The following is a 27683-nucleotide window of genomic DNA, read 5'->3' as shown; positions in this document are numbered from 1 at the left end:
TCCAGGCATACAGGAATTTTTTTTACAACTGAGATGTAATTTCACATACTGTAAAATTCACTCATTTAAAGTGTATAATTCAGTGGGGTTTAGAATATTCAGAGTTGTGCAACCATTACTACATCAATTTTAGAACACTTTCATCACCCCAATAAGGAAGTCCCTAAAAGTCACTCCCATCCCACTCCCCCTGACAACCACAAATCCACTTCCTATCCCAGAACATGATTTGCCTGTTTTTGACATTTCACATAAATGACATCACACACTATGTGGCCTTTTTTGTGTGGCTTCTCTCACTGATCATTGTGTTTTCAACATGCTCATTCATGTTGTAGCATATGTCAGTGCTTCACTCCTTTTTAGTGTCAAACAGTATGCCATGATATGGATATACTACAGTCTGTTTATTCATTCCATTCATTTGTTGGTGGGTTGTTTGCAGTTTTTTGCTATCTATATATATAAAAGGCTAATATGCAAAGTGTCCCTCGGGAGTTCGACTGGGAGACCAGGAGTTCGATCACTCGCTATACCGTGCGCTGACCACCAGGGAGTGGCGCAGAATGAAGGAAGGCCCCAGCTGGCAGCCGGAAGGCCCCTATCAGTCCTGATCGCCAGCCAGGCCTAGGGACCCTACCTGTGCACAAATTTCATGCACCAGGCCTCTAGTTATGTATAATGTTGCTATGAACATTTGTGTACAAATATTTCTGTAAATATTTATCTTTAATTCTCTTGGTTATATACCTAGAAGTGGAATTGCTGGGTCATATGTTCACTCTGTTTAACTTTAAAAAAATATTTTTTTAAAAAAAATATTTTTATTGATTTCAGAGAGGAAGTGGGAGAGAGAGAGAGAGAGAGAGAGAGAGAGAGAGAAACATCCATGATGAGAGAGAATCATTGATTGGCTGCCTCCTGCACGCCCCCTACTGGGGATCGAACCCATACCCAGGCATGTGCCCTTGGCCAGAATCGAACCCGGGACCCTTCAGTCTACAGGCAGGCGCTCTATCCACTGAGCCAGACCCGCTAGAGCTGTTTAACATTTTGATGAACCACACCAAGCTGTTTTCCACAGTGGTTGCAGCATTTTCCATTCCCACCAGCAATGTGTGAGGGTTCCAGATGCTCCACATTTTGGCCACCCTTGTTATATTCTGGGGTAGGGGATTCTTTTGTTTTTTAACATTGCCATCCTAGTATGCATTAATTGGTATCGCACTGCAGTTGATTTGCATTTCCCTAATGACTAACGATCGTGAGCATGTGCTTATGGGCCATTCATTTTCTTTAGAGAATTGTCTGTGGGATCCTTTGCCCATTTTCCATTTTTGGAACAGAGATTTTTTTTTTTTGAGCAGATTTATTTTTTCTTTCTGTTCTGTTCCCTTCTTGGAGTGCCTGGAGAAGCACTAGGTAGGAGCAATAAGTGTTGAATTAATGAATGAATGTCCGCAGGTAGTGGGGTTTGCATGTCCCGCACATACACCTGTCATTGAGTCCCATCACCTGGTGTGACTGCCTCATTGCTATGTGGGTCTGGCTTCTGTCCACCCTCTGGTGGGTCTGCCCTGGGGCGTCCGTTTCTGCGACCATCCCCTACTAAGAACCAAGTCCTAAACTAAGCAGTCTTTTCTCTATATTCCAGGGAGCCACCTCCGCCAGCCCCCCGGTCCTCTTCCGGCCACGGTTGCCCTTGGCAACGCGTGGCGCCGCGCTTCCTGTATTGATTCGAATTGCAGGCTACGTCACGTCCTCCCGAGATGCCCAATGCGCGCAGGCGCAGCCCCGTGCGGGGGGCGTGCCCCGGGGGCGTGGTGGGGCGTGGCGGCAGCACGCACCGCGCCGGCGCGGGGGCGTGGCCGGCCGCGGGAGCGCGCGCGGCTGAGGAGGGCGCGGGAGGCCGCGGAGCCGCGATCGCCGCCATATTAAGGAGAGCGGAGCCGGGAATCCCGTCAGTGGCGGCCGCAGCCGACCCGGCGGGGCTGCGGGCAACAGAGGCGGTGCGGCGCGGCGCGGCGCCGGAAGAGGCGGAGCCGCGGAGCCAGCCGGTGACGGGAGCGAGCCAGGTAAGGTGGCCGGAATCTGGGGACCCGCCCCCCGGGCCCGAGCCGCGACCCCCGAGCCGGGCCTGGCGGCTGCGCGGACCAACCCAGAGTCCCCTAGAATCGAACCGACGTGTCGTGATGCGACACCCAAGCTAGGGCGCTTCAGGAGGCCGCCGGACCCCAGAACACCGCCCCCAAGCCGAGCTAGGCCCAGGTGACCTCAGCATCCCACTACCATCTTAACTCCCAAATCCGAGCCTCACCCCCAAATCCAGCCCTGAGTGACCTCTCCAATCCGGGTTACCTGCAGCCGTCGACCTCACCCCCCCTCCCGCAACCCTTTTATAAACATGGGACCGAGCTCTGCCCCCAAAACCAAAAACAAGGGACCCCCCCATTTCACCCCCAGAACAGCGGGCCCATGCCCTAATAATATGTGCTATTCATCTCTGGCTTGTCAAACTCGGGTCTCCCAAGTTCGGGCCATCCCAGCTCAGGCCCTGTCCAAATTTAAACAGCCCTTCCATAGCTCTATGTGACTCACCCAGGCTCGAACCAGCGCCCATCCCAATAAAATTCAAATTGAGCTTGTGGACTCCGAATCAAGTAGGCTGAGGTGTGGAGACCCTGTCTATCTGGGTGCCCCATTGTATTCACCGCACCCCTCTCCGCTCCTGACACACAGAAGCACTTTGGCAAGGCAGTTTGAATGCATAAATGCCCCCCTCTCTTCCAGCCCCACTGCTTTCTAATCGCCGGTCCTCCCAGCTTGACCCATCCCAGCTACCCAGGATCATGCTCTCCCATTTTGGCTGACCCCACCAAAATCTAAGGTGGCCTGCCTGTGCCCAGCTCCTCTGAGATCCAGGATGGGTCTGTCTCTTCCTGCAAGCACAAGCCCCGTCACCCCAGACACCCCACCTCCCTCCAAGTGTGGAATGTCCTCCCCAGCCAGAGCTGTTTTCTCCTAAAAACGATGCCCCCCGCCCCTGCATTGGTCCTGCATCACCCAGACCTGTCCCAGACCCTAAGCCTGAGACCCACCACTGTGCAGATGTCCAGCCTAAACCTGTTTTTCCCTGTTCTCTTCCCCCACCCCCGCAAAAAAAAAAAAAAAAAAAAAATCATCTCCTTGTTCAGGGTGCCTCTCAGGCTGGGAACTAGATCCCCTTACCCAGTCCACCAAATGATGACCTCATTCCTCTCACCGGTGAGACTCTACCACCCCCTCCATCTTAACATAGTGCTGTTTTTTCAATTGTAGTTGACATACAATAGTATACTAGTTTCGGGTGTATAACATAGCGATGAGACATTTTTATACTTTATGATCTCCCCCCAAATCAGAGCCTCCCCCCCAAAAAAACGGCCTTGTTTGACTTCCCCATTCTGAACCACCTGCAACCCATGACCTCTCCTCCCTCCCATACGTATCCTCCACAATCTTTTTGTAAATAGCAAGCGTAGCTTTGCTCCCCAAAACCAGGGCCCCCACTTCATTCCCACAACAGCAGGCCCATGCCCTAACCTGTGCTGTAGGAACTAGCCAAATCTGATACCCATCTGGCACCACTCAGTTATTACAATATGATTAACTACATTCCCTATGCTGTATGTTACATCCCTGTGACTATTTTTATAACTGGCAATTTGTAGTTCTTAATCCCTTCACCTTTTTTTAAAACCACACTATAAATGAAGACTATTCATCTAAAGAAAAACCATCCGCCCACAGCATATATACCCCCCCGCCCTGAAGTGGAGACAGGTGGGAGGGACTTTGAAAAGGACGCAGGGTAGTCTCCCCTGGAGGAGGGAGCAGGATTTGCATGCTGGGAGCTGGTGAGGTCCTCTGGGGACTGTCCCCAGGGTGGTACGTTGACCCCTAGGCTGCTTATTGAACAGAATTTCTCGAGGACCATCATAGCCTTTGATGTTGGGGGCCCCTCTGTTTTGGCAGTAGTGTACGGGCGTTTCCTTCTGAACCGAGAGGGGAAACAGGTGTGCTGCTCACTATCTTCTTTGTGTAGCAAGTGAGGTTGGATTGCTCCAGGAGGGTTTTGGGCCCACTCCCTTCAAAAATCAGGTCTCTGGTGCTTGGACAGCTCTTGGGTCAAAAAGGACAGGTGGTTCGCTGAGGTGGGGGCAGTGTCTCAGGTGTCTGTGCTGGTGGTGGCTGATTGGGGCAGGGGGAGGAGTACCTGGAAGCAAACAGGAAAACCTAATGAGGCTTCAGAAGTGGCTTTACATTGATTTCACACTGGCTCCTCTGTTTATTGGGACCTCTGGCCAGGCAGGTTTTGTATACTTGGGACTCCTGAGTTTGGGGAGGTCTAGAGTAGGGTTCGTTGTGGGGACCTTTTGCTCAGTGTCCCTGAGAGGGATGAGGACCTAAAGCTCACTCAGGGACTCCTGGTTTGTATAGAGATGAAGGGAGTTGGTCTTTTAGGAACCAGCCAAACTGCAGTTCCTATAGTTTTTCTCTTTGAGAGTAGAGGTTCTCACCTGGGGATATCTGTGGTTGTCACACTGGAGATGCTCCTGACAATGAGTGGGTGGGGGCCAGGGATGCTGTTCCAAACCCCATAGTACCCAAGACAGCCCTCACAGTGAATGACCTCACCTCAGTGTCAGCAGCGCTGAGGGGGGAGATCCTGGACTAAAGTTCAGACCGTGAGCCCTGGGAGGGCAGGGACTTTATTTCCAGAGCCTACATTGTGCCCTGGTGAGGCTGGAGCTGGAACACGCTGCTTGAGTGGATGCTGAGGGCCAGGCCCATTCTGGGGTTGATACAGGGAGCCAGCAGAAAGGGGTGTTTGGTGGCCTCCTTTCTGCCCCGGGAGCCCTTGTGGTCTGGTTCCTGTCCTATCACAGGCCCCAGTGGTCACCACTCTGCCTGCCCACTCAACCTCCCTGAGAGTTTGGCCACTGTGGGGGCCTGCTTGTGCATGCAGATAGGAGCCAGCAAGTCCTAAAGCTCCTCCCTCCAATGCACAGACATCTTTTTTTTTTTTTAATATATATTTTATTGATTTTCCAGAGAGAGGAAGGGAGAAGGATAGAGAGTTAGAAACATCGATCAGCTGCCTCCTGCACACCCCCCATGGGGGATGTGCCCGCAACCAAGGTACATGCCCTTGACCGGAATCGAACCTGGGACCTTTCAGTCCGCAGGCCAACGCTCCATCCACTGAGCCAAACCAGTCAGGGCTGCACAGACATCTATTGAGCACTGAGATCAAGTAGATGACCAAAGCTCCCCCTTATGTGCACTCTTGCCAGGACATTTGTGCCCCTGACTGCGATACATCCTTGTGTTTTTGGCAAGTGCCTACTTTTCCCTGCCTCAGTTTCCTCACGTGTAAATGGACTGACAGAGCACACTGAGCATTGCTTTACTTAACCATTCAACCAGTATACATAATAAATGGTGCCCCTCCCCAAGTAAGTGGCTTCCTGTGCATTCTGTCTGTCCCTCTGTCTCCTTCACTGGCTCTCCTTTTTATTATCTTACTCATTAATTTTTGTTGGTAACAGCTTTATTCAGATATAAATTTAATGCCATACAACCCACCCATTTAAAGTATACAATTCGTGGTTTTCAGTATGTTCACAAATGTGTGTATCCATCACCACTATCTAGTTCCAGAACATTTTCATCAGCCCAAAAAGAAGCCCCTTCCCCATCAGCAGTCACTCCCCATCCCCGTCCCCCCAGCCTCTGACAGCCACAGATCTACTTTCTGTCTCTGGAGTTGCCTGTTCTGGACATTTCACATAAATGGAATCACACACTATGTGGCCTTTAGTGTCTGGCTTCTGTTACTGAACATCATGTTTCCGGTTGTAATATGTCAGTGCTCATCCCTTTTCGTAGCTAAATAATATTCCAGTGTGGATGTGCCACATTTTGTTTGTCCATCACCGTTGGTGGACACTTGAGCTGTTTCCACCTTTTGCCTATTAATAGGGTTGCTGTGAACAGTCAGAAACAGGTTCTTGTGTGGTGGCCCTGGTTAATCTGTACTCAGATGCCTCTTTGCTCCTCTACACATGCTCCTTGATGACCTGGCTGCTTTTCACCCTTAGCTTCCTGTCCTTGTTTGCTGCTGGTGCCCAAAGCTGACTCCTGAACTCCAGGCCCACGTAGCCAGCGACCAGTTAGTTATCTCTCCTGAGTGTGTCTGTTCATCTCTCCTATGCACCTTGGCTTGAGTGTGTCCAGAATAGGTCACTCTTTCCTCAAACCTGTCCCTCCCCCCACACCCCTTTACAACCCCAGCTTCAACACAAGGCCTCTCCTCCCATACCCCACATCTTTTCAGGATGCCTACTTTCTCACCCTGGTTCGCCACTGCTGTCCCTGGCCTCCACACTACACTCTGCCGGCCTGTAAGCCCATATCTGATCATTCCACTCTCGACTTCTGATCCCTTTCCCAGCTCCCTGCTACCACACAGTCTCAGGAGACTACCCTTTTGGCCTTGCCACCTTTCCCTTTTTCTGCTACCAGTGCCCTTCATGCATCCAGCCTCCCCAGTCTGTTTGCTGCAGGGTTCTATAAAGCTGCAGGCCATTCTTTCTGGATCCCATGCCTTTTTGTACGTCTCTTCCCAGATCAGATCGAATTTGGGAACTATTGCTTTGTGATTCTCAGGGAGGTCTGGTCCCTGTGGGGCATGATAGCCACTGCAGAAAGGCCCAGGCTGCATTTGCACAATAAGGAGAGACCAGCTGGATAGAGGAGAAGGATGGTGGGAGCGGGGGAAGGAGTAGATGGCTGTATGGAGGGTATTTGTCCCTCTGCACTTTCTGAAGGGCTGAGCAGCTGAGAAAGGTTAGTGTTGGTCTATGGAGCTCACTGGTCGTTGGAAGCAACTATTTCCCTAAGGATTCCCCTAAACCAGGCTGTCTCCACTAGGAGCGATGTCTGGAGACCTCTGTGGTTATCACAACAGGGGATGCTTCTGGCACTGAGTGGATGGGGGCCAACGATGCTGCTCCACTCCCCACTGTGCCCAGGATGGCTCCCCAGAGAATGACCTGTCCCTGGCGTCAGCAGTGCTAGGGGGGTGGGGGGTAGAGGAAATACCCTGCCCTAAACATAATAATAGGTTTTTCCTTCTGCCACCCCCACCTTGGACCCATGGATGGGAACAGCAGTAAGACAGACTGAGGAAGCACTTGCTGATATTCAGGCTAGTTGTCAGGGGGTGAGCTCCCTGTCCCTGTAGGTGTGCAAGCAGATGCAGAGTTGTGGAAGGGCTTTCGGGTACCTGATGGGGCTTAATCTGATCTCCTCTAAGGCCCCATCCAGCCTTGAGAATTGGCCCTCTGTTATCAATCACAGTTAGAATCACATAAATGGTCATAAATCATTTGGGTGTGACACTCAAGTTATGCCCTTTGTGTGGGGTTTGTATCCTTTGGGCTGCAGCAGACCCCAGTGACCTTTCGGTCTGAACCTTTCACCAGGCTAGATGCAGTAGGTGCTCTGTGGAGCAAGAGGTGGGAGACAGAAATGTAGGGGCTCATCTCCCTTTGGGCATCATTTCCGGAGTTTAGAGCAGCAATTCTCACCTGGGATGGGCATGGCCCCTGCTTCCAGCGGTGTCACCATGAGTCCAGAGGGGAGGTGTTGACAGAATTGTCAGTCTCTGCTCTATGAGCCCTAGGGGACAGTGACTTCAGGCCTTTACTCTCTGGCTCCTTGATCAGCTTCTAGGACCACCGCACATGATAGGTGGGAGTAAATACATGAATGACTACATGCATGCTGGAATATGCTCCTCAGGGGCCCCCGCCACAGGTCCCCAGAATAACTTGCCTTGTGCTGATTCACATCAGCTGTCCAGGAAAGGTGTGTTGTCTTTCTGCTGCATGCTTTTGCTTTTGTTAGCAGTAAGGGACCATTAACTTGAGGGACCACTCCCCTCAAGGATCCCAGTTTCTGCTGCTTCTGTCCTGAGACCTGATGCTGGGTTCTAGTCCAGAGTCCACATCTGTAAGACCACAGCCAGCCCTCCTGCCAGGCAGCCCTGTTCCTCCCATGTCCTTAACTGAAAACAGACTCTTAAGAACAGTGGTCTTTTTCACCTTTGTTGACAGCGTGGGAGGAGATGGGGCCACACTTGGCCACCCAGCCTGCAGCTGTGACCAAGAGGTCATTGAGGCAGCAGCTGTGGCCACCAAGGCACCTCCCGTGCCACACAGCCCAGGCGTGTACTGCGTGATGGAGGAGCAGGAAGCAGGCATGGCTGGGACCTATAGTGGGCCTGTCACTAGGCCCATGGGAAGAGCCACCACTTCCTAGCATCTCCTTTGGGTCAGGCACTCTGCGAGCTGCTTCACAGAAGTTGAGCCCAGTTTCAAAGCAACATGGGCAGTGTTAGTCCCTTATCCCCACTTTCTAGATGAAGAGACAGCCAGTAAGGCTTGGAGCCAGGTCTTCCTTCTGCAAAGCCTCCCTGCTCCACTGCACACGGCATAGCCAGCTGACAGCTATATAGTATTGTTGTTTTGGGGGGGGGGGGGGGAATAAAAAGTTTTTAAATTGGAAAACAAATTTACAACTTGGAATGGATTTGAGGCAAATTGTGCCATAAGCAGCTTTTCTTTTAAGTGGCTAAACAAAGTTTAAAAAGCAAGTAACAATAAAAATGTTTCTGGTACAGGACCAGCAGTACAAAAAAATAGTGTACGAGTACCTGGATGATACACCCGTTATGCAATAGTGCAACTTTTAAGTACATGTCGTTGACTGTCCATAGTCCACGCAGAGTTACAACTCCACACTTCAACAACAACATACTGATAGTTCCTAAAGAAAACTACTTAAAAAAATGCATAACCAGATGTTCCCTCATTTGACTAACTCCATCTAAGTTTAGATGTGCAGAAGGGCTTAGATATATCCAGAGTAAGCCACATGCAACATGTTACTTAATTTTCTAAAATAAAGTTTCAGGACAATAACAGTAAGATAAGGGAAGAAAACATGGAGGAATGAAGTCCTAATTACTATACATGCGTATTTTTTTTGACAGTAGGGGGAACCTTTTACAAATAAGTTACAAACAAAGGAAAGGCAAATAAACAATTTTGTATAAGAAATTTAACACATTCTGTACAATATCTCCACTTTGCTGTAATTTGTACAAACTTCATAGTTTACTTGACCATCACCATCAATATCTGCTTCCCTGATCATTTCATCAACCTCTTCATCTGTTAACTTCTCTCCAAGGTTTGTCATCACATGGCGAAGCTCTGCTGCACTAATATAGCCATTGCCATCCTTAGCAAACACACGGAATGCTTCTCGAATCTCTTCTTCACTGTCTGTGTCTTTCATTTTTCTTGCCATCATTCTCAGAAATTCTGGGAAGTCGATTGTGCCATTACCATCAGCATCCACTTCATTTATCACGTCCTGTAACTCTGCTTCTGTGGGATTCTGCCCAAGAGGCCTCATTACAGTTCCCAATTCCTTTGTTGGTATAGTTCCATCACCATCCTTGTCAAATACGTAGTGAAAAAGCTTCTTCAGTCAGTTGGTCAGCCATGCTGCAAGCACTACCAGCCTCCGAGATGCAACTACACAACCACTCAGCTCGCTCACTCCAGTCCGACTCTGTATAGTATTTTGATTTGCTGCAGTGGGAGGGAGGGAGCCTTAGGCTGGACCCAGGCTTGCCTGACCCACGGCAATAGAACAAGGTCAGAGATTCCTCTCCTAGCCCCCAGATCCAATGTGAGCAGAAAATTGGACAACTCCTTGTTTCTGATTGGATCTTTCTCATATGGGACTTCTCCAACAACCCCTTAGAGAATTGCTGGGAATAAAGACAACAGCCCCTGGGCTCCTAGCAAGATCCCCCACCTTTCTAAGAGGAAGGGGCTGGTTCAAGACCCAAGGTAATCTGGGGGTGCTGTGAGTCACCTCCCAACCTCCTAGTTCCTTCCCTTGTGTGCACTTTTCTCTGGAGATTTAGGGCCTGTGAAAGTCTGTGCCCCAAGATGATGGTTTCCAGGGAGCCCCCATTCATTTGTCATCATGACCCCTAATTGGATGATTCCTGCAGGAAGTGCTTGGTAGAGATTCACATGTGATGTAAAGAACCATCCAGGGCAGTCCTTTCAGCTTAGACTGCTGGCTCGCTTCATACTGAGCCTGGGGACCCTCACCCATGGGTCCTGAGTGGTCATAGCGGGTGGAGTTCCAGTACCAGCTCCACCACCCACCAGCTGCCAGGGCCCCAAGTTCCTTAGTTTGTGAAATGGAGAGATGGATCATCCCTGGGGACAAAATTAAGTAAAGCATGTTGAGTGCTTCGAGCTGTGTTGGCTCATGGAGGGGTGCAGGTGGAGTTTGCCACCGTGTTCTGATGTCCTCCTCATGGGGCCAGGAGCAGTGTCCGTTCATCCGGGACCCTGGTGTCTGCATAGAACATGTCCAGGCAGGTGATCACAGGCTCCTGCTAGAGGCTTTCCTCACTCACCTCCATATCCCTTGTGCATGGCAGGTGTCACCTGACCACGCTCACTATTGGCTGGTGCAACTTCTCCAAGGGACGATTGCCCCACCCTCACCTGGGGGTGATTCTGCCCCCAGGGGACACTGGTGATGGCTGGGGCATTTGTGGTTGTCACAGGTGTTTCTGGCATTGAGGGGTGGGGCCAGGGATGCTATTCAACCCACCATAGTGCCCAGATGACCCCCCACGGAGAATGACTGGATCCCAGGGTCAGCATTGCCAATGGTGTAACCCATCTCGTAAGTAGCACACCCAGACCATAGTTAGCCTCAAAACACTGAGTCTATGGCCCAGCTGGTGTGGCTCAGTGGTTGAGTGTCGACCCATGAACCAGGGGATCATGGTTCAATTCCCAATCAGGGCACATGCCCAGGTTGCGGGTTCAATTCCTGGTGGGAAACGAGCAGGAGGCAGCCAATCGACGATTCTCTCTCATCATTAATGTTTCTTTTTCTCTCTCCCTCTCCCTCCTTCTCTGAAATAAATAAAAATATATTTAAAAAATACTGAGTCATGCAAGATGTGTCATAGGAGTGTTTTATTTCTTTTGGCTCTTTAAAGAGCCTTACAAAATATAAAAACAGTGAGGACCAATTTTTCAAGATAAGCAAGATCTTGAAGGCCTTGAAACTTGGCTTCAGGAAGCAGAGTGCTCTGATCCTGGGGACCTTGGGCCTGCTGTGAACTCACAGGATGAGTTCCAGGCCAGACAGGAGGCCCTGTGTACTTACAACACGGCCATGTCCCTTCTTGAGAAAGCCTCCAAGATGATCATGACGTGCGGTATGCTGTATGATTGGTCGTGCCCAGACAGGCTCTTCCAACTTATTTTCTCATTTGTGAGGTGGGGAGGCCAGGGGGTGACCTAGTGGAGTTAAAGCTCGTCTGCCTTATTGTTCCTCACATGGGACTCCGCCTACCACTGGCTTCAGCTGGAAAAAGGACTCACAGGTGTTGGCACAGGATTGTCTTGAGTCCCCTTTAGCCCTGCTAACTCCAGGGTTAGCCCACACAGGCACCATTTTCTTACTCAGCAGGTAGCACTCTGTGGCCTGGCCCTATACCAGGTGTCTGGGCACTTAGGGCATGGGCTGGGTCATTCTCTGTGGGGGCCGTCCTGGGCACTGTGGGGGTTGAGGAGCACCCCTGGCCCCCGCCCACTCAATGCCAGGAGCACTCCCTGTCATGAGAACACAGTGTCCCCCGGGGCAGTCACTCCAGTGTGAACTGCTGGTTTATACTTAGAACAACCTGTTTTCCCTAAGTATCTGGTGAGTGGGAACCATGTGTATCCTACAGGAACTGTGAGGTTGGGTAGCTAGGAGTGGCAGGGACAGCCCCCTCAGGAGGGTGCAGCAGGCCACTGGGCAGCTGGGTTGAAAACAAGGGCCCTGCTCCATTGCTACCTGTTGACTGGAACGCATGCACATTCGGATTGCTGGGAAGGCAGCCTCCGGGTTGTCAGGAATCCCTGACATGTATCCCTACCCATGTGGGGACCTCATTTCTGCCCTTTTAGGTGACTAGGGTTGTGCCCCTTTTCCATAGGAGCAGGTTGAGGCTTGTCTGAGGCAGCGGCAGAAGGTAGGCCTCCTGACTCTTCATTCTGGGGGACCCAGTGAAAAGGAGGCCCTCCTCTTTAGGGCTGGCTTGGTGGGTGAGAGACCCCTAATGACAGTACCCTGCAGAGGGAACAGTAATAGTAGGAAGCCAAGCAGCCAGGGCTTTGGCCACCTCACCAGACCAGGGACACCAGCCTACAGATAGCACCCTTCAAGGCAGCAGGGCAGGTACCTCTCCAGGCCAGAGTTCTCGCACTGCCACTGGCCCCATCCTCACCACCACCACCCCTTCCCTAATCACAAGGCCTCACAGATTGTCTGTGCTAAGTGACTACTTGTTAACAGAGAAATCATTCCTTTCTCTAACATTCATACAGCAAAGGCAGCACAATGTTGTGGTGCACAGCCAGTGCTGTTCCCACCACTGAGACTTCCAGTTGGGTCCTGGACTTACGTAGTCCCATCTCTCCCCAGCTGGCTTATTTCTTTGAATAGCTAACATGTTTCCTTTCACTGAATTCAAGAAGTACCAAATTATGAGCCAGGGGAAGCAAGGCTTCCTCTTTCTCCTGACTCCCATCCTCTAGTTCCTCTCCCCAAGAGCAACCTCTGCTACAAGTTAGTTCTCCAGCCTTCCAGAAATTGCTCATCCCCACAATGCGGGTCCCCAAGTCCTTCAGGCCTGCCCTTTTTACTTCAGTGTCTCCTGGTGGGGAAGAAGCCCTGCCCTTAAGGTAGCGCTTGGGTCATTTCTCATGGTCTCTGCTCTCATAAGCTGTACAGAACAGCTTTGTACACAAGGTTTTGCACACACAAGCCCAGAGTTGCTGAGGGCAAATTCTTAGAAACACTGCATCAAAAAGGATGCGCTTTTTTAGATTTTGCAAGCAGTTGCCAAACTGCCTTCCAAGCTGCCTTTCTTAGAAGTCGTACTAGTTTCAGCTGCTGCCAGCAGTGCAGGCCAGTAATCCCTGTGCATCCGTGGCAAGGGCGTGTCACCTAATCTCAGAATCACTGAGGGCGAGGAAGTGGGAACTGCCTGCTCCAACTGTGAGGGCAAGTACTTTTTCCAGGAACAGTTATTCATGTCCTATGCCACTTTGGTCTATCTTCAGATTGGTAGATGTTTTTTCTAGTTGTCTTTTTTTAATTGATTTTTTAGAGAGAGAGGAACAAAAGGGAGAGCGAGCGAAAAAAACATCAATGTGAGAGTGAAACATTGATTGGCTGCCTCCTGCAGTCTGTACTGGGAGTTGAGCCTGCAACCCCGTCATGTGCCCTGAACAGGAATTGAACCAGCAAACCTTTTGGTGAATGGGATGAAATACAACCCACTGAGCCACACCAGCCAGGGCCCTGTTGTCTTTTTTTTTTAAACATTGTTTGTGGTGTGTTTGCCTTGCAGACACTTTTCATTTCTCTGGTGATGAATTGACCAGACTTTTCTCTTACAGCTTGGGAGTCTTAGAGGAGAGTCCCCAAGCTGAAGTTCCGTGTGCCCTGAGGTCTCAGCTCTCTGGAATGAGCCAGTCTACACAGTGGCTGAGCTCCAGGCCTTAGTTCCAAGGTCAGGCTGGAGCAGGGTCTCTGGGCTGGTGGGCAGGCCTGGTTGTGTGTGTGTGTTTCCCAGGTCACGCGGCTTGGGTGTGAATTTGTGGCTGATTGGACCTGCTAGTTATCACTCCTGAGATCTTGGTCTGTGCCTGCCGGGATTGACCAACAGACCCTGAGTGACGGGTGAATGATTACTGTGACACATGTTTCTGTGGAAGAGAGGCTAAGGGACTGGTTGGCATAAGGAGCCAAAAACAGCCTCGATTGCCTGCCTCCTTAGGCTTTTCTTGTAGCAACAGCTTGTACTAAAATTAACTATTAGATGCTATCAGCTGGGTAAGCATCCTTGAGAAGACACATGCATCTGTAATGTCTTTTAAGCAAGGACATATCCAAGTAAACACCCGGGGGCTCAGATTTGTTTGGAAAAGTCAAGGCAGGGTCTGCACCTTCAGCAAGGTCCCCCAGAGACCTCTGAGCTTTCAGAGAATCCTCCTTACAGACTTTCCAACCAAGTCCCATGCTTCCCCACATGTGCCCATCTTGTCTGTCTACCTCCACCTCCACATCAAGAAAACCTGATGAGGTGTGTCTGGGTAGGGTGCTTCCGAAGGTAGCAGGTCCATTTAGAAATAAGAGTGACATCCCTGCTGGCCAGCAGGAAGGCTCACCCCATTGGTTACCTGCATTAACCTGGAACGAGTTAGTTCTGGAGCCCCTCCACTGTGCCGGCATCCCATGGGTCCCTCTGTGGGTGCCTGGTCTTTGAGAGACATTCCAGGCTGGGTGCTGGGATCCAGTGCCCCCTCCACTCCCTCCAATTTGCCCTTACTTTGGCAGCTGAATGTTGGAGCCACTTCTAAAATGTGCTTCCTGGTAGCAGGTACCACCACCCAGAATTGTTCTTCACCTAGTTCCATGTTTCTGGCTTGCTGCTCCTGACACAAAAGGAGCTCAGGAGGGTGACATGTCCATCTTCTTGCCTGCTTAACCCTGGTACCTGCCTCAGGCCTCTGGGCAGACAGTCAGCAAATGTGCCTTTTGGCAGAATGAAGACCCACTGCCTCTCCGGCAGACGAAGGGGTCTTGGGAGTCAGGGGGGTGGGGGGTGGGGTTATGGAGAGAGGGGATGGTGGAGACAGGATTGGTTGGCTATCCACAGTGGGCCACATAGGGCTGGGCAGAGAAAAGGCCTGTGTTGAACACAAGCATCTTAGGAACCCTCTCAGCAGCCACCCCCCAGAAGGACCCATGAAGGAAGGCCGCAGCATGGGACCTGCCTTCTCTGCCCTGTCCTAGTGGGTGTCCTGCAGCTGCTATAACAAGTCACCACAAACTTGGTGGCTTAAAACAACAGAAATGGCCCTAGTCGGTTTGTCTCAGTGAATAGTGTCGGCCTGTGGACTGAAGGGTCCCAGTGTTTTTTTTTGTTATGTTTTGTTTTGAATTTATTGATTTTTTACAGAGAGGAAGGGAGAGGGATAGAGAGCTAGAAACATCAATGAGAGAGAAACATTGATCAGCTGCCTCCTGCACACCCCCTACTGGGGATGTGCCCGCAACCGAGGTACATGCCCTTGACCGGAATCGAACCTGGGACCCTTGAGTCCGCAGGCCAATGCTCTATCCACTGAGCCAAACCCGTCAGAGCAGGGTCCCAGGTTTGATTCCTGTCAAGGTCATGTACCTCAGTTGCAGGTTCAATCCCCGGCCCTTGTTGGGACTAGTGCAGGAGGCAGCCACTGGATGTGTCTGTCTCACATCGATGTTTCTTTCTTTATGTCTCTTCCTTTCCCTTCCACTCTCTCTAAAAAGCAATGGAAAAATATACTTGAGGGAGGATTAGCAAAAATGAAAATTAAAAAACAAAAAGAGACCCCAAAACCCACAAAATTATCTCTATAGTTCTGGAGGTCAGAAGTCCAACACGGGACTAAACTCGGGTGTGGGCAGGGCTGGTCCTTCGTGAGGCTCCAGCAGAAAATAATTTCTGGCCTTTTCCAGCTCCTAGAGGCACCATATCCTGGGCTCTCGGCCCCTTCCCCCATCTTCACAGCCAGCAGCACAGCTCTTTCATCATTCACTCTGACCCTGATGCCTCTCTCTTACAAGGACCACGTATTGACACTGTGCCCTCTGGGGAATCTAGGATCATCCCCTGTCTCAGGGGCCTTGACTTAATTTTAATCTGCAAAGTTCCTTTTGCCACATGAGGTGATATGTCCACGGGTCTAGGGACTAGGGCCCTACACTTGTGGGCAGTCTGGAACCTCTCTGGCCCTCAGGCTCCATGTCTGATGGTGAGACGCTGCCCACTGTACGGGCTTCTGTAAGTGGCCACATCAGAGTGTAGCGGGCAGACAGGGGCAACTGATCTGATGACAGGAGAGGGTGCCACTCTGGACATTCGTTCTGGACTCATTCAGCCTCTTAACTCGTCCTGGGGAACCTGTCTTTCACTCTGTGTCTCTTGAGATGATAGCAGCATTTAGGGCTCTGCTTAATTTTTGAGGTGCAGAGTGCATCTAAGCTATTGTTGGGAGCCTGCTATCCTGAAACAGACTAGCCCTGCCGGCCTCAACGTGGTGCCATTGGTCTGTGAATGGAGGTGGTCTCCATGGGAAGTGAATTCATCTGACCTAGAGGTTTACATGACTGTCACCCATAGGGTGACCAGTCCCTGATAGGAGGCCCCTAGGGTTTTTTCCTGGGGAGGCCTCTCATTCCCCCAGACCCCACTGGCCCTGAGCCTGCCTGCCTGGGGAGAGTGAGCTGCTGACTTTGTCTGGAACAGTTCACTTTCAGCAACAGTATGTTTGTAAGCCATGGAGAGGGGCAACTGCTAAGCACAGGGTCCACCTTATCTCCTGAGAGCTCACTGGCGGGTGGCAAATGTGGCCCAGGCAGGGCCAGTGGGGGAAGTTAGCCAGCCTCTCTGAGCTGCTTTTTTTTTTTTTTTTTGTCTGCAAAGTGGTGGGTACAGCCAACTGGTCCACATCTGGGAAAGTGCCCACTGGCTGTTGGAACTTACTAGAATGGAGCCATGGCTACTCCTTTTGTGTCTAGCCCCCTGTAAACCCACTCACAGGATGCTCGGTCAGGGTGGACCTAGAGCTCAGTTCTGTTTGCATGCAGCCTGGTGCCATGGTCGAGATGATTTGGGTCTGCCCTTGGGAAACTGTCCTTTTGAACAGGAGTCTCCACCTGGGACAGACTCTCAGACAGACACAGGCATCTCTGTGTCCCAAGTACGGCTGTGCTGCCACAGGAGTGGTCAGTGTGGTGAGGGCACATGTGTGTGGAGGGGTGTTGCTGGGCAAGGCCTGGGCTTTTGGGAGAATCTGAAGGGGGGAGGGAGGCGCAGGTACCTTCTGGGGCAAGCCAATGGGTGGACTTTGAGCCAGGCAGGGCTAGACTAGGCTGGCAGGAAGTCGGAGGAGGTTGAGGATGTGGCCCCAGTCCCCAGGGAGGTAAGGAAGGCCTGAAGCCATCATCACCGCCTTCAGGAGACTCTGTCCTGTGGCTACAGTGGACCAAAATGTGTCTGGGGACCTCTCTTACAGCAGGGTAGGTGGAGGGAGCAGGAAGAATGTAGCCAAGAAGGGATGGCTGCTCCCAGAGGTTTAGCCAAGATTGAGGGGTGCTGAGGTGCTGCGGTCCTACTTTTCTCATCAAAGCTGGTCTACTGAGGTGTGGACAGTGGGGCTTGGGGCTCCAAGCTAGCACAGGCTCCCAGGAGCCCCAGGCTGTGGAGGGAGGGCCATGGGCGCACTGGTGGTGTTGCTGCCCCTCACTCAGTCTTCACATCTTCATCTGCATGAGGGTGTGGGCACCTAGTTCTCGATCCTGTGGGGGGGGAGCATGAGATAAAACATGCAAGCTCGCTAATGTGGAAGGTGGCGGGAACACAAGGTGGGAACCAATGGCTATGTCCTGCGTTTTGACCAAGCATCTGGCTTCGGGACTGGGCCACATCAAGGCATTCCCGTGTGTGCAGTAACGACATGTGAGGGACAAGTACCTGACGGGCTAGAGCTGGTGCTTCAGCCACACAGTGTGCATGGTCTCCGGGATGGGCCAGGAATTCATCAGAGAGGTCATTTGGGGATTTGAGAATAGAATTTAGGCAGACCTGCCTAAATATCTCATAGCGTGGGCCTTTGGGCTCCAGCCAGAGGAGTAGAGGGACAGTGACTGCCAGGGTTCTGGGGCACAGGGCAGGCCCACAGCAAGAAGCTGCAGTCTGCTGAACCCCTTCTGTGCCGGCTCTGTCCTGGAAACCTGCATTACCCTCCATGCTCTGCAGTGCCTTGAGGGGAGGCAGGACTGGCAAACGTTTTCTTCTGAAAGCAGCCGGAGTATGGCTGTGGGTCTGGTTTGTCCCTGGGTCCCAGTTTGCCATCCCTGCCATAAAGAACAGCCCTTCTTTCTGAGGCTGCCACTCACTTCTGCCCCATCCTGGGATGCAGAAAGCCCTTTCTTCCTCAGGTCTGCCCGTCCCTCTCTACAATATTGTCCTCCAGCCTCCTTTTGCTGGTGCTCTCTCACTCCACTTCCTCAGAGAGGCCTCCCCAGATTGGGTGGAGTTCAGTGGGAGCTGGGTAGAAGCTGGAGGCCAGTTTCCCTGGGTCACAACCTGGTCTGCCTGGCCCTGGGGTTCAAGTGCCTGCATAGGGCCTGGGGCCCAGTCAGCTCTGGCAGACTCCTGTGGAGTGTATTGACCCACACCTGTTTCGTGTATTGACCCTCCCTGGTACAGCCCCAACCCATGCCTCCTTCTTGGGGCCAGGAGCCAAGGAGCCAGGGAAATGGTTCCTCGGATGGCTCTTGGCCTTAGAGGGTCTGAAGTAAGAAGGCAATGAGATGGAGGCCTGGGTTGGAGGAGCGGGGGACTTGGGGTAAGCCCTTGGGGGTCAGGGATAGGGGCAGCCTTGCCCTAATCAGGACAGAAGTGAAGGTTCCTGTCAGAAGGTCCCCACAGAGGAAGCAGAGAGGAGTCCTGTTTGTCCAGGTTGTGTCTCCCTGTGACTCCCAAGGCCTCTGGGGTAGGCCATGCCCAAGCTCTGGGCCCCTGGGAGGGAGGACCTGCCATATGGTAGGGAAACTTGGCTATTCCTGAGAATGTTCTGTGGGAACCGGGTGGTGGTGAGGGCTGCTGCCCCCTGGTGCTGAGCTGTCCTGCCCTTCCTGCCCCAGGCTGACTTTGGCTGGCTGGACTTGGTGGCCTGACTTGGCCGGCAGCCGTACCTGCCCTGCCTCACCATGGACCAGGACTATGAGCGGCGCCTTCTTCGGCAGATTGTCATCCAGAACGAGAATACGATGCCGTGTGTGAGTAGCCGGTGGTCACCCTGCCAGTGCTGGCCTGGGCCGGTGGAGTTGGTGGGGAGATGGGGTGAGGGGTATGGTTGGCCACAGGGCTTCAGCCCTCAGCAAAAGAGGGAGGTGCTGTGCAGGTGAAAAACACATCCTCCCCCAGAACTCCTCCCTCATGACGGCACCACAGCCACCAGAGCTGCAGTGCACCTCCCCTCCTCCTGCTGGAGGCCCCTTATTCTTTACAGGGCCTGTGCCTCCTGGCCTGCAGAGGGCACCAGCTCTTCTCTTGGGCCATAGTCAGGACTGACTGGGGATGAGGGAATGTGAGCCACCTTCCCATGTTCCCAACAGGGCAGTGAAGGGCCCAGCAACACAAAGCTGGGGTTCAGCCCTGGCCCCACAGCCTGTGCGGGAGAGTTGGCCTGGGTTGGCCAGGCTGGCATGGAAGGAGGTCAGGGTACTGGGACCCAGGAGCCCATGGGGCAGGGGTGACTGGGCTGAGGGGTCTGGGGAGGATCCTTCTGGTTTTGCCGGCAGTCCTTGGCTTTTAGATCCATCACTTGAGTCTCTGCCTCATTTTCATGTTCCCTTTTCTGTGTCGGTATCTCTGACTAATAAGGATACCAGGCATTCATTTTAGAGCCTAGGACTTCAACGTATGCTTTTGGAGGACACAGTTCAACCCACAACAGATTGCTTATAGATTAAGGACATTCGCCAGATAATCGAGTTGGGGTCAGAGGGTTGGCTGGAAGCTGTGCACCCACCTTCATGTCTCGGTTCAGGTGGTTGGGTTATTGTTCTCTGGGAGAAGAGCATCCCCATGTGCAGGAAATAGAGGTGGCAGGGCAACAGGTTCTCAGTGCTCAGGGAATAAACTGTCAGCTTAGAAATATAAAGCCACCTTGTAGTGTGCTGATGTCTTGGGCTCTATTGCTCCCTGGCCTCTTTTTGCCTCACAAAGCTGCCAGCAGGTCCAGCATATGAGTTATTTACCCAAATGTTTTACCTCTGCCCCTGGGGTTTCCAAGATTGAACCCCTGGGTCCGTGGCTAGAGACCAAAGGCAGCAGGTAGGGTGGGTGGGTCAGGCTGGGGCTCTGAGGCACCCAACTCCACCCTGCCATCCTTTTAGGTCTCTGAGATGCGACGGACCTTGACACCTACCAACTCCCCCGTGTCCTCCCCCAGCAAGCATGGGGACCGCTTCATCCCCTCAAGAGCGGGTGCCAACTGGAGTGTCAATTTCCACAGGATCAATGTGAGGACAGAGGACAGGGAGGATCAGGGGAGAAGCCTGGGGCGGGGCCACGCCACTCTGGCTCACCCCTCCTTCCTCTTGCTCCTTCCCTCTCCCGAAGGAAAATGAGAAATCTCCCAGCCAGAACCGGAAAGCCAAGGATGCCACCTCGGACAATGGCAAAGGTCAGGAGTCAGGGCCACAGACACCCTCTTTCTTTCACCCCCTCGCCTGGTCCCACCCCAGCCTCTCACTGTGTTTGGTGCCTGCAGATGGCCTGGCCTACTCAGCCCTACTGAAGAATGAGCTGCTAGGGGCCGGCATTGAGAAGGTGCAGGACCCACAGACGGAGGACCGCAGGCTGCAGCCTTCCACGCCCGAGAAGAAGGGCCTGTTCACGGTGAGCCTGCCAGCCATGCCCGCATTGACCGATGCTTCCTGCTGGGGATAGAGGCCCCTATCCTCCATGACTGATCAGGCCCAGCCCTCATCCCTGGCCGCCTGTGCTGTGCGGAGGCTCCTCCAGGAGACCAGTCTCAGCCTCCCTAGGTTCCTCCTCCTCCACACACCAGCCCTGCTGGGGGCCTTGAACCCCAGAGAGGGTGGGAGAAGGCAGGGCCAGGCCCCTTTAACCCCGAGGCTTGCCCTGTGGCCCTCCTTGGCATCTGCTGAGACAAAGGTAACTCTGGGGCAGGTGCTCAGGTGCAGGGTGCAGGGTGAAGGGACAGTGGCCTCAGCAGAGCCACCCCACAGAGCATGTCCAAGCCCGCCCGGGTCATGGGGGTCCCTGGCAGTGTTGGAAAGAGCCTGACTTCTAGTCCCTCAGGATGGCTGAGGGGCTGGTGGCTGTGGGGGGCAGGAGCATGCTGGCAGTCACACCTAGAGGGGTCCTGGTTTGCTTTTCTGAGTTTCCGGAACCCAGGACACCCCTAGTTAGAGGTCTTCTGGTTAGAGCGAGTACCACCCTCACTCTTCCACCCAACCACCAGGAGCTCAGGGCACCCAAGCTTTGAGTCTGAGGTTCCTGAGCTGTGGGGCCACAGTGTCCACTCAGTAGGTATGTGTCCATGTTCCCTCCAGTATTCCCTCAGTACCAAGCGCTCGAGCCCTGATGACGGAAATGATGTGTCTCCCTACTCCTTGTCGCCAGTCAGTAACAAAAGGTAAGTTCAGGGTCTTTAAGGGTGGGGACAGGGCAGGGTGAGCAGCCAGGAAGTACATGAGAGCTGCAGTTAGTCTTAGGACCCCTCTCTGGCACACTGTCAGCCTGAAGGTTTTGGGTCCAGACTGGGGGATAGGGGAGTCAGGGAGGGCTCTCTGGAGGAGGTGCCAAGCAGAGGGGACAGTGTGGCTGTTGAGGCTTGGGGTGGCCAAACACCCAAGGGCAAAGGGCCTTGTGTCCATGGGGTCACCCACAGTTTTGGGATCTTGTAGGCAGAAGGGCAAGATGAGCGGGAAGGGGATATGCCAAGACCTAATGTGAACCAGGGGTAGTAACATTAGCCAAAGCGTAATGATAACCACGTGGCTGATTGACAGAAAATCACCGTCTCGGGCTCTCCCTACAGTCAGAAGTTATTGCGATCACCACGGAAACCCACCCGCAAGATCTCCAAGATCCCCTTCAAGGTTCTGGATGCACCTGAGTTGCAGGACGACTTCTACCTGAACCTGGTGGACTGGTCATCTCTCAATGTGCTCAGTGTGGGGCTGGGCACCTGCGTGTACCTGTGGAGCGCCTGCACCAGCCAGGTTGGTGCTCCAGTGGCTAGAAGTGTGTGGCCAAGTGCTTGCATGTGTGTGTGCCTCGGGTGTGGGGTGGCTTCCTCTAGTCATTGAATCGGGCTGGCCCATATGAAGAATAAGTGTGGCTGGGTGCTCCAGAGCCTGGCCAACCTCTCACACCTGAGGCCCACCCTCCAAGTACAGACTGAACTCAGGAATAGTCAGCAGGTATGAGTGGAGGCCCTTCTGCTGTGGGCTGTCTCCTGTAATGACCAGTAGTCCTTACTCTCTGCCTGAGTTCCGCCTCTGCCTGTGTCTGCAGAGGAGGGGAAATGGGTGTTGGGGCCTGGCTGAGCCTGGGGGCTGCCGCACCCCACCCTCAGCACTAACTCAGGTGCTGCTAGGCCCACCATGGGCTCAGACATGCCTGCCAGGGTGGGATGTTTTCAGAGATTAATGCAGGTGGTGATGCATTAATCACCAAAAGAAGGTGTGATGCCCCCTAGAGAGGGAAGCACCCCCCGGTGTGTGATGCCCTCGTCACCTCCCCAGCATCCCTCCCCAGACTTTCCAGTCACTCATCCCTGTGCTGCATGTGTCCCCTTGCAGCCTGCAGTCTCCTGGGCACCCCAGCATCATTATCTCAGGTCCCAGCATTAACACCAGAGCCCATAGGCCTGAGGTGTGACTGAATGAATAAACAGATGGATGAATGAACGAATGGACAGTTGGGGCCTTGAAGGATCAGCAGGCAGCACGTCAGCTCACACCGACCGCTCCCTCCTTCCCCCAGGTGACCCGGCTCTGTGACCTCTCTGTGGAAGGGGACTCGGTGACTTCCGTGGGCTGGTCTGAGCGGGTTAGTATACAGGGTTCATTCCTGGGCTGGGCAGGGGAGATCTGACAGGGCCTTGCTGGCAAGGGTCCTTGGCAGTGTTTGGGGGCCTGGGAGACCCAGAGTGATGTCTGCATCCTGCCTGTCCCCAGCCTGGTAGAGACTGTTACAGTGACAGGGTTGCTGGCAGGACTCCCCCCACAGACATAGAGTTGACCGCAGTCCTTCAAAGCCCCATCCTTTACCCCAGCCATGGGGCAGGCCAGGCTCAGGCAGGCAAGTTCACACATTGAAGTGCATGGGTCTTAAGTGTATGTTTGCTGATTTTGACAATCCCATGTATTGTGTGACCATCTCCCCAGTAAGTTCCAGGACAAGATGGGTGTCACCTTGATCAGAAGGGACATGCAAGGAGCGGTTAGGGGAGAACCCAGGGAGGCTGGGTCCTCACACCAGGGCCTGATGCCTGCTCTCGCCTGGGTCCTTGGTCCTAGGGCAGTGGTCAGCAAACCGCGGCTCGTGAGCCACATGCGGCTCACGAGCCGCGGTTTGCCGCTCTGTTGACTAACGAGTTTGCCGACCACTGTCCTAGGGGAACCTGGTGGCCGTCGGCACACACAAGGGCTTTGTGCAGATCTGGGATGCAGCTGCGGGAAAGAAGCTCTCCATGCTAGAAGGCCACACGGCACGAGTTGGTGAGGAGCCCAAGGTCCTGGTGGGTTGTAATCCCAGTGGGTGGGAGTGATTCCCAGCGCACCGTTTCCGAGAGGCCAGGCCTCGGCCTCACCCTGCCTTCTGTCTGATCTCCAGGAGCGCTGGCCTGGAATGCCGACCAGCTCTCATCTGGGAGCCGGGATCGCATGATCCTGCAAAGGGACATCCGCACCCCGCCCCTGCAGTCGGAGCGGCGGCTGCAGGGCCACCGGCAGGAGGTGTGCGGGCTCAAGTGGTCCACGGACCACCAGCTCCTTGCCTCAGGAGGCAATGACAACAAGGTAGATGCCCTGGGCCCCTCATTATCCGGGGGATTATCTCATCCACTCGGCCAGCAAAGGGACATCCGCACCCCGCCCTTGCAGTCGGAGCGTCGGCTGCAGGGCCACCTGCAAAGGGACATCCACACCCCTCCCCTGCTCATCCACAGAGCAGGGGTGACAAGGGTATGCCCTGAGGGAGGACCGTGATGGGTTGGAGTGAAGCCATTCATCCTCCCCTTGAGGGCTTGCCCAGGGGCCACAGCCGCTGGAGGGCCTAACAGCTGCTGCCCCCCCCCCCCCAACCCCTCCAGCTGCTGGTCTGGAACCACTCGAGTTTGAGTCCTGTGCAGCAGTACACAGAGCACCTGGCAGCCGTGAAAGCCATAGCCTGGTCCCCTCATCAGCATGGGCTTCTGGCATCCGGCGGCGGCACGGCGGACCGCTGCATCCGCTTCTGGAACACGCTCACAGGGCAGCCACTGCAGTGCATCGACACAGGCTCCCAGGTGTGCAACCTGGCCTGGTCCAAGCACGCCAATGAGCTGGTGAGTGCCATGGCAGGGCCTTTGTGGTGTGCACGAGAAGGTTCTGGAGCAGGAGCCCTGGGCCCCGGCAATGCCTTCCCTGGGATCCTAGGGTGAAGCCAGGACCCTGTCACCCAGATCAGTCTGGAAGTACCTGCCCCTAATCTGGGTGTCTATGCTTGTGACCACCAGCAGAGGCTGGCTGAGCTCTGGGTACAGTGTAGCTCCCTGTCACCATCATCAACCAGAGTTTGGGGGCAAGGGGCTGGGCAGGTCCCAGGTGTCCTTGCTCTTCAGTGGGTGTATCAGGGAGTGGACAGCTTGCGTCTGAGCCCTGGGGTGGTGGGAGGGGAGCCCAGGTTCTGACGGTGCTTTCTACATCCCGCAGGTTAGCACACATGGCTACTCACAGAACCAGATCCTGGTCTGGAAGTACCCGTCCCTGACCCAGGTGGCCAAGTTGACCGGGCACTCCTACCGAGTTCTGTACCTGGTGAGTCTGCACTGGTGGGTCCCAGACCCAGCACTGGGCCCCTGGGAAGGCGGGGTGCAGATTCAGCTGGCAACCTCCCCACCTGGGCCTGTGGGGTGGGGGTTGAGTCGTCCAGGCCAGCTCCCATGTTCTGCTTTCAAACGTTAATTGTGTCATCACTTTGAATCTACTTTCTTGAACTCCCCAGCTCTGTGAGGAAGGGCAGCTGTGCCCTCCTGAGAATCTCCACACATTAGTTTATCTTCATGATGAAGCACAATTAACCCCCATCCAACTACTCAGAAAACCTCTGAGGACAGTTCACCAGATAACCTATTTGCAGGGCCTGAGGACAGGAGCCCCTCTCCATCCCTCCTCAGGTGTTTTTCTTTCTTTCCAGAGAAATGTGCTGTGCTTAAACTGTCAGGTCCTTTGCTCAAGTGCACAGAGTAGAGTAGGGGCTGGGGCGTCCTGTGCTTTTGGCTTTGGTGGGGCCCCGGCCCCCCTGCACCTGTCCTCCGTCATTGACTCCATTCATGGGACCAACTGCAAGGCACAACAACAGTGAGGGTCTCTCCTGCAGGCCATGTCCCCTGATGGAGAGGCCATCGTCACTGGTGCTGGAGACGAAACCCTGAGGTTCTGGAATGTCTTTAGCAAAACTCGTTCGACAAAGGTAAAGTGGGTCGGTATCAGCGCCAGGTGTTCCCCCATGCGCATCCCCTCAGCCTATCCTGGGGGCCGTCCCCCACTGCCACCTGAGCAGCCCTGTTCAGACTCTGCTGTAACTTCCCCCTGGGACTGCCTGCATCCCCTCTAACTGCTCCTGCATTGCTCTGCACCCCCAGTCAGGGTGCCAGGAAACAATGGTGCCTACTCAGTGCTCCTCCTCTGGCCCGAAGCCTCTGTTCCCCTCCAGCTGCGGGCTCAGCTTTCTCTCCTGTGTGCCCTGCAGGAATCTGTGTCTGTCCTCAACCTCTTCACCAGGATCCGGTAAACCACGGCCCAGCCATCAGGGCAGAGGAGCACCACCTGTCATCACGTGCATGACCCTCCCTCCTGCACATGTTCCCAGAGGAAGCAGCCGGGGTGGGCGGGGAGCCGGGCCCAGAGAGACCCTGAAGATTCTCATTAAAGCCTGATTGCGAACCCTGTCAGCGGTGTTTGGGGTGGGGTTGTGGTTGGGCACCAGCAGGCACGCGGGGTTCCGGCTCCCTTCACATCAGTGGCCCCAAGGCCCCAGCTTTGACCGTCTACACTCGGATGGGGATGGACGCCTCCCTGGACCCCACCTGCTTCCCTTTGTGTCCATCATCACTTTGTTGAGGTGCATGCTCTTCCCAGAAGCATGGGTTCACCAGTACTGCCACTGCCCACGTCTGCCACGGGAGAAACAGCTGGATGCCAAGCCAGTCAGCCAGGGGAGGGCCCAGCAGCAGGACGGTTCAGGTCAGCCCGTGGATCCACAGGACACTCCTGATAGGTCTCTTTGCGGCCACCTCTGCTGTCCCTCCGCTGGCAGCTATCCCAGTGACTGCTAGGGGCCAGGCATCGGGAGCAGGCCCAGGCAGGCTGTGCACCAGAGGAGATCATCTGGAGATGGACTTGTTCCAGGAAAACTGAAGTTGGGTCCACTTGTCAGCACGAGCTTGCCCTGACCCTGCACTGTCCTTGTCACTGATGGCGACACAGCTGAGCTGTCACCAGCGGGACGACGGTTCCTGGGCTTGCTGGGTGTACAGATCTAGGTGGCCCAAGGGTGGTGCCTCACCCTCCTCCCAGGTTCCTTTCCCATGTGTCCTGTCCACCATGCCTATGACCACGGGGAAGCCAGAGAGGAAAGCGAGGGGAGGGGGGTAACCACCGGTCCCCCAGAAGCTTTCCAGGTGGCCTCTGTTCCTGCTCCCACCCTGTTGTCCTCTGGCCACGCTGGGGAAATTGGAGGGAGAAATTGGAGGGAGAGGTGAACCCAGGTGTGGCTAGAAGGCAGAGCAGGCCTGGGGTGGGGTGGAGGTCACTCTGGCTCTGCTTCTAGGTCCCCCTCATTTAGTGTTCCCCCCGCAGTCGGCCATGTGTGTGCATGTGTATATATGTATTTGTGACTTTTCTTTGGATTGTTCTGTGTTTTGTAGATGGGTCCCAGAAATGTTTAAGGCTCATTAGAGAAGGGCGTGGCCCACCCCACCACGCCTGGGGGTGACAGGAATCACAGCTTTTAAAGCCTTCATTTAGGAGGGGTGACCAGCTGGACCTGCTTGGATTTGGGGAAGGGTGGGACCCTGCCCCATCCCAGCATCTGTGCATAGCCTCAAGCAAGGACAGTGTACATAGATGTGTGTGTTTTGATTGGTCATCATGTTATTTTTGCTTGAGTTGGTTTTTTAAATAAGAAAACAATTCTACCCTACCACATCCTCACCCTGTGTAGCTGCCGAAGAGCCCAGGAGCTGGCTCTGTGTGTCTCAAATCCCACGCCTGGGAGTTGAGACAACAGAGAGGAATGTGTGTTCCCCAGCCTTCGGGTCTGGGGGCTGCAGAGTGAGCCTTGTGTCTCATCTAATGCAGTATCATTGCCATTATACCAGGTGTGGGCTCATGCACGGCTGGGGCTGGCTGCCATCTGGCTGGGTGGCTGACAGCTGCAGTGCGCAGGCCCCAGACCAGCCTGAAGGTCACTAACAGGTGGTGAGCAACCTGCCCTGGGTGAGCTGTCTGAGGGATGCCTGTGTCCCTGATTTCATGATCTCGTAGGGATAAGGATAACATTCATTCACACCATCCTTGCAGCTGGGTTGGGGGTGGTGGTCTCCACAGGCAGTGAGATGGGGCAGGGGAGGGAGGGCCTATGGGGGCTGCAGGCTGCACAGGAGCTCTCAGAGCAGGCG

The 27683-nt window shown here is 53.8% G+C and overlaps 1 protein-coding gene and 1 pseudogene across 4 annotated transcripts; one reads left to right on the top strand and one right to left on the bottom strand.

Annotated features, from left to right (window-relative positions):
• Positions 1 to 1896: 1896 nt before the first annotated feature.
• On the top strand, positions 1897 to 25947 carry FZR1 (fizzy and cell division cycle 20 related 1). Of its 4 annotated transcripts, none has more exons than XM_054717516.1 (14): positions 1897 to 2075; positions 18904 to 19038; positions 20161 to 20286; positions 20387 to 20450; positions 20538 to 20665; positions 21346 to 21428; positions 21834 to 22017; positions 22784 to 22849; positions 23418 to 23520; positions 23636 to 23820; positions 24114 to 24347; positions 24715 to 24819; positions 25382 to 25483; positions 25754 to 25947. In XM_054717516.1, exons 2-14 carry the CDS (start codon positions 18970 to 18972, stop codon positions 25793 to 25795), a joined length of 1491 nt encoding a protein of 496 aa, XP_054573491.1. In that variant the 5' UTR covers positions 1897 to 2075; positions 18904 to 18969; the 3' UTR covers positions 25796 to 25947. The 4 variants fall into 4 exon arrangements, with proteins under 4 accessions (XP_054573491.1, XP_008148857.1, XP_054573493.1 ...); XM_008150635.3 differs by having other exon boundaries at positions 1898 to 2075; positions 25382 to 25474; XM_054717518.1 differs by lacking the exon at positions 1897 to 2075 and adding an exon at positions 2247 to 2268.
• On the bottom strand, positions 9007 to 9619 carry LOC103294400 (neo-calmodulin-like; annotated as a pseudogene).
• Positions 25948 to 27683: the final 1736 nt, after the last annotated feature.

Source organism: Eptesicus fuscus, chromosome 6 (assembly GCF_027574615.1).
Source record: "Eptesicus fuscus isolate TK198812 chromosome 6, DD_ASM_mEF_20220401, whole genome shotgun sequence".
NCBI classification, from domain to species: domain Eukaryota; kingdom Metazoa; phylum Chordata; class Mammalia; order Chiroptera; family Vespertilionidae; genus Eptesicus; species Eptesicus fuscus.
Note: the sequence above shows the minus strand (reverse complement) of the source record. Positions and strands in the feature narration are given on the sequence as shown.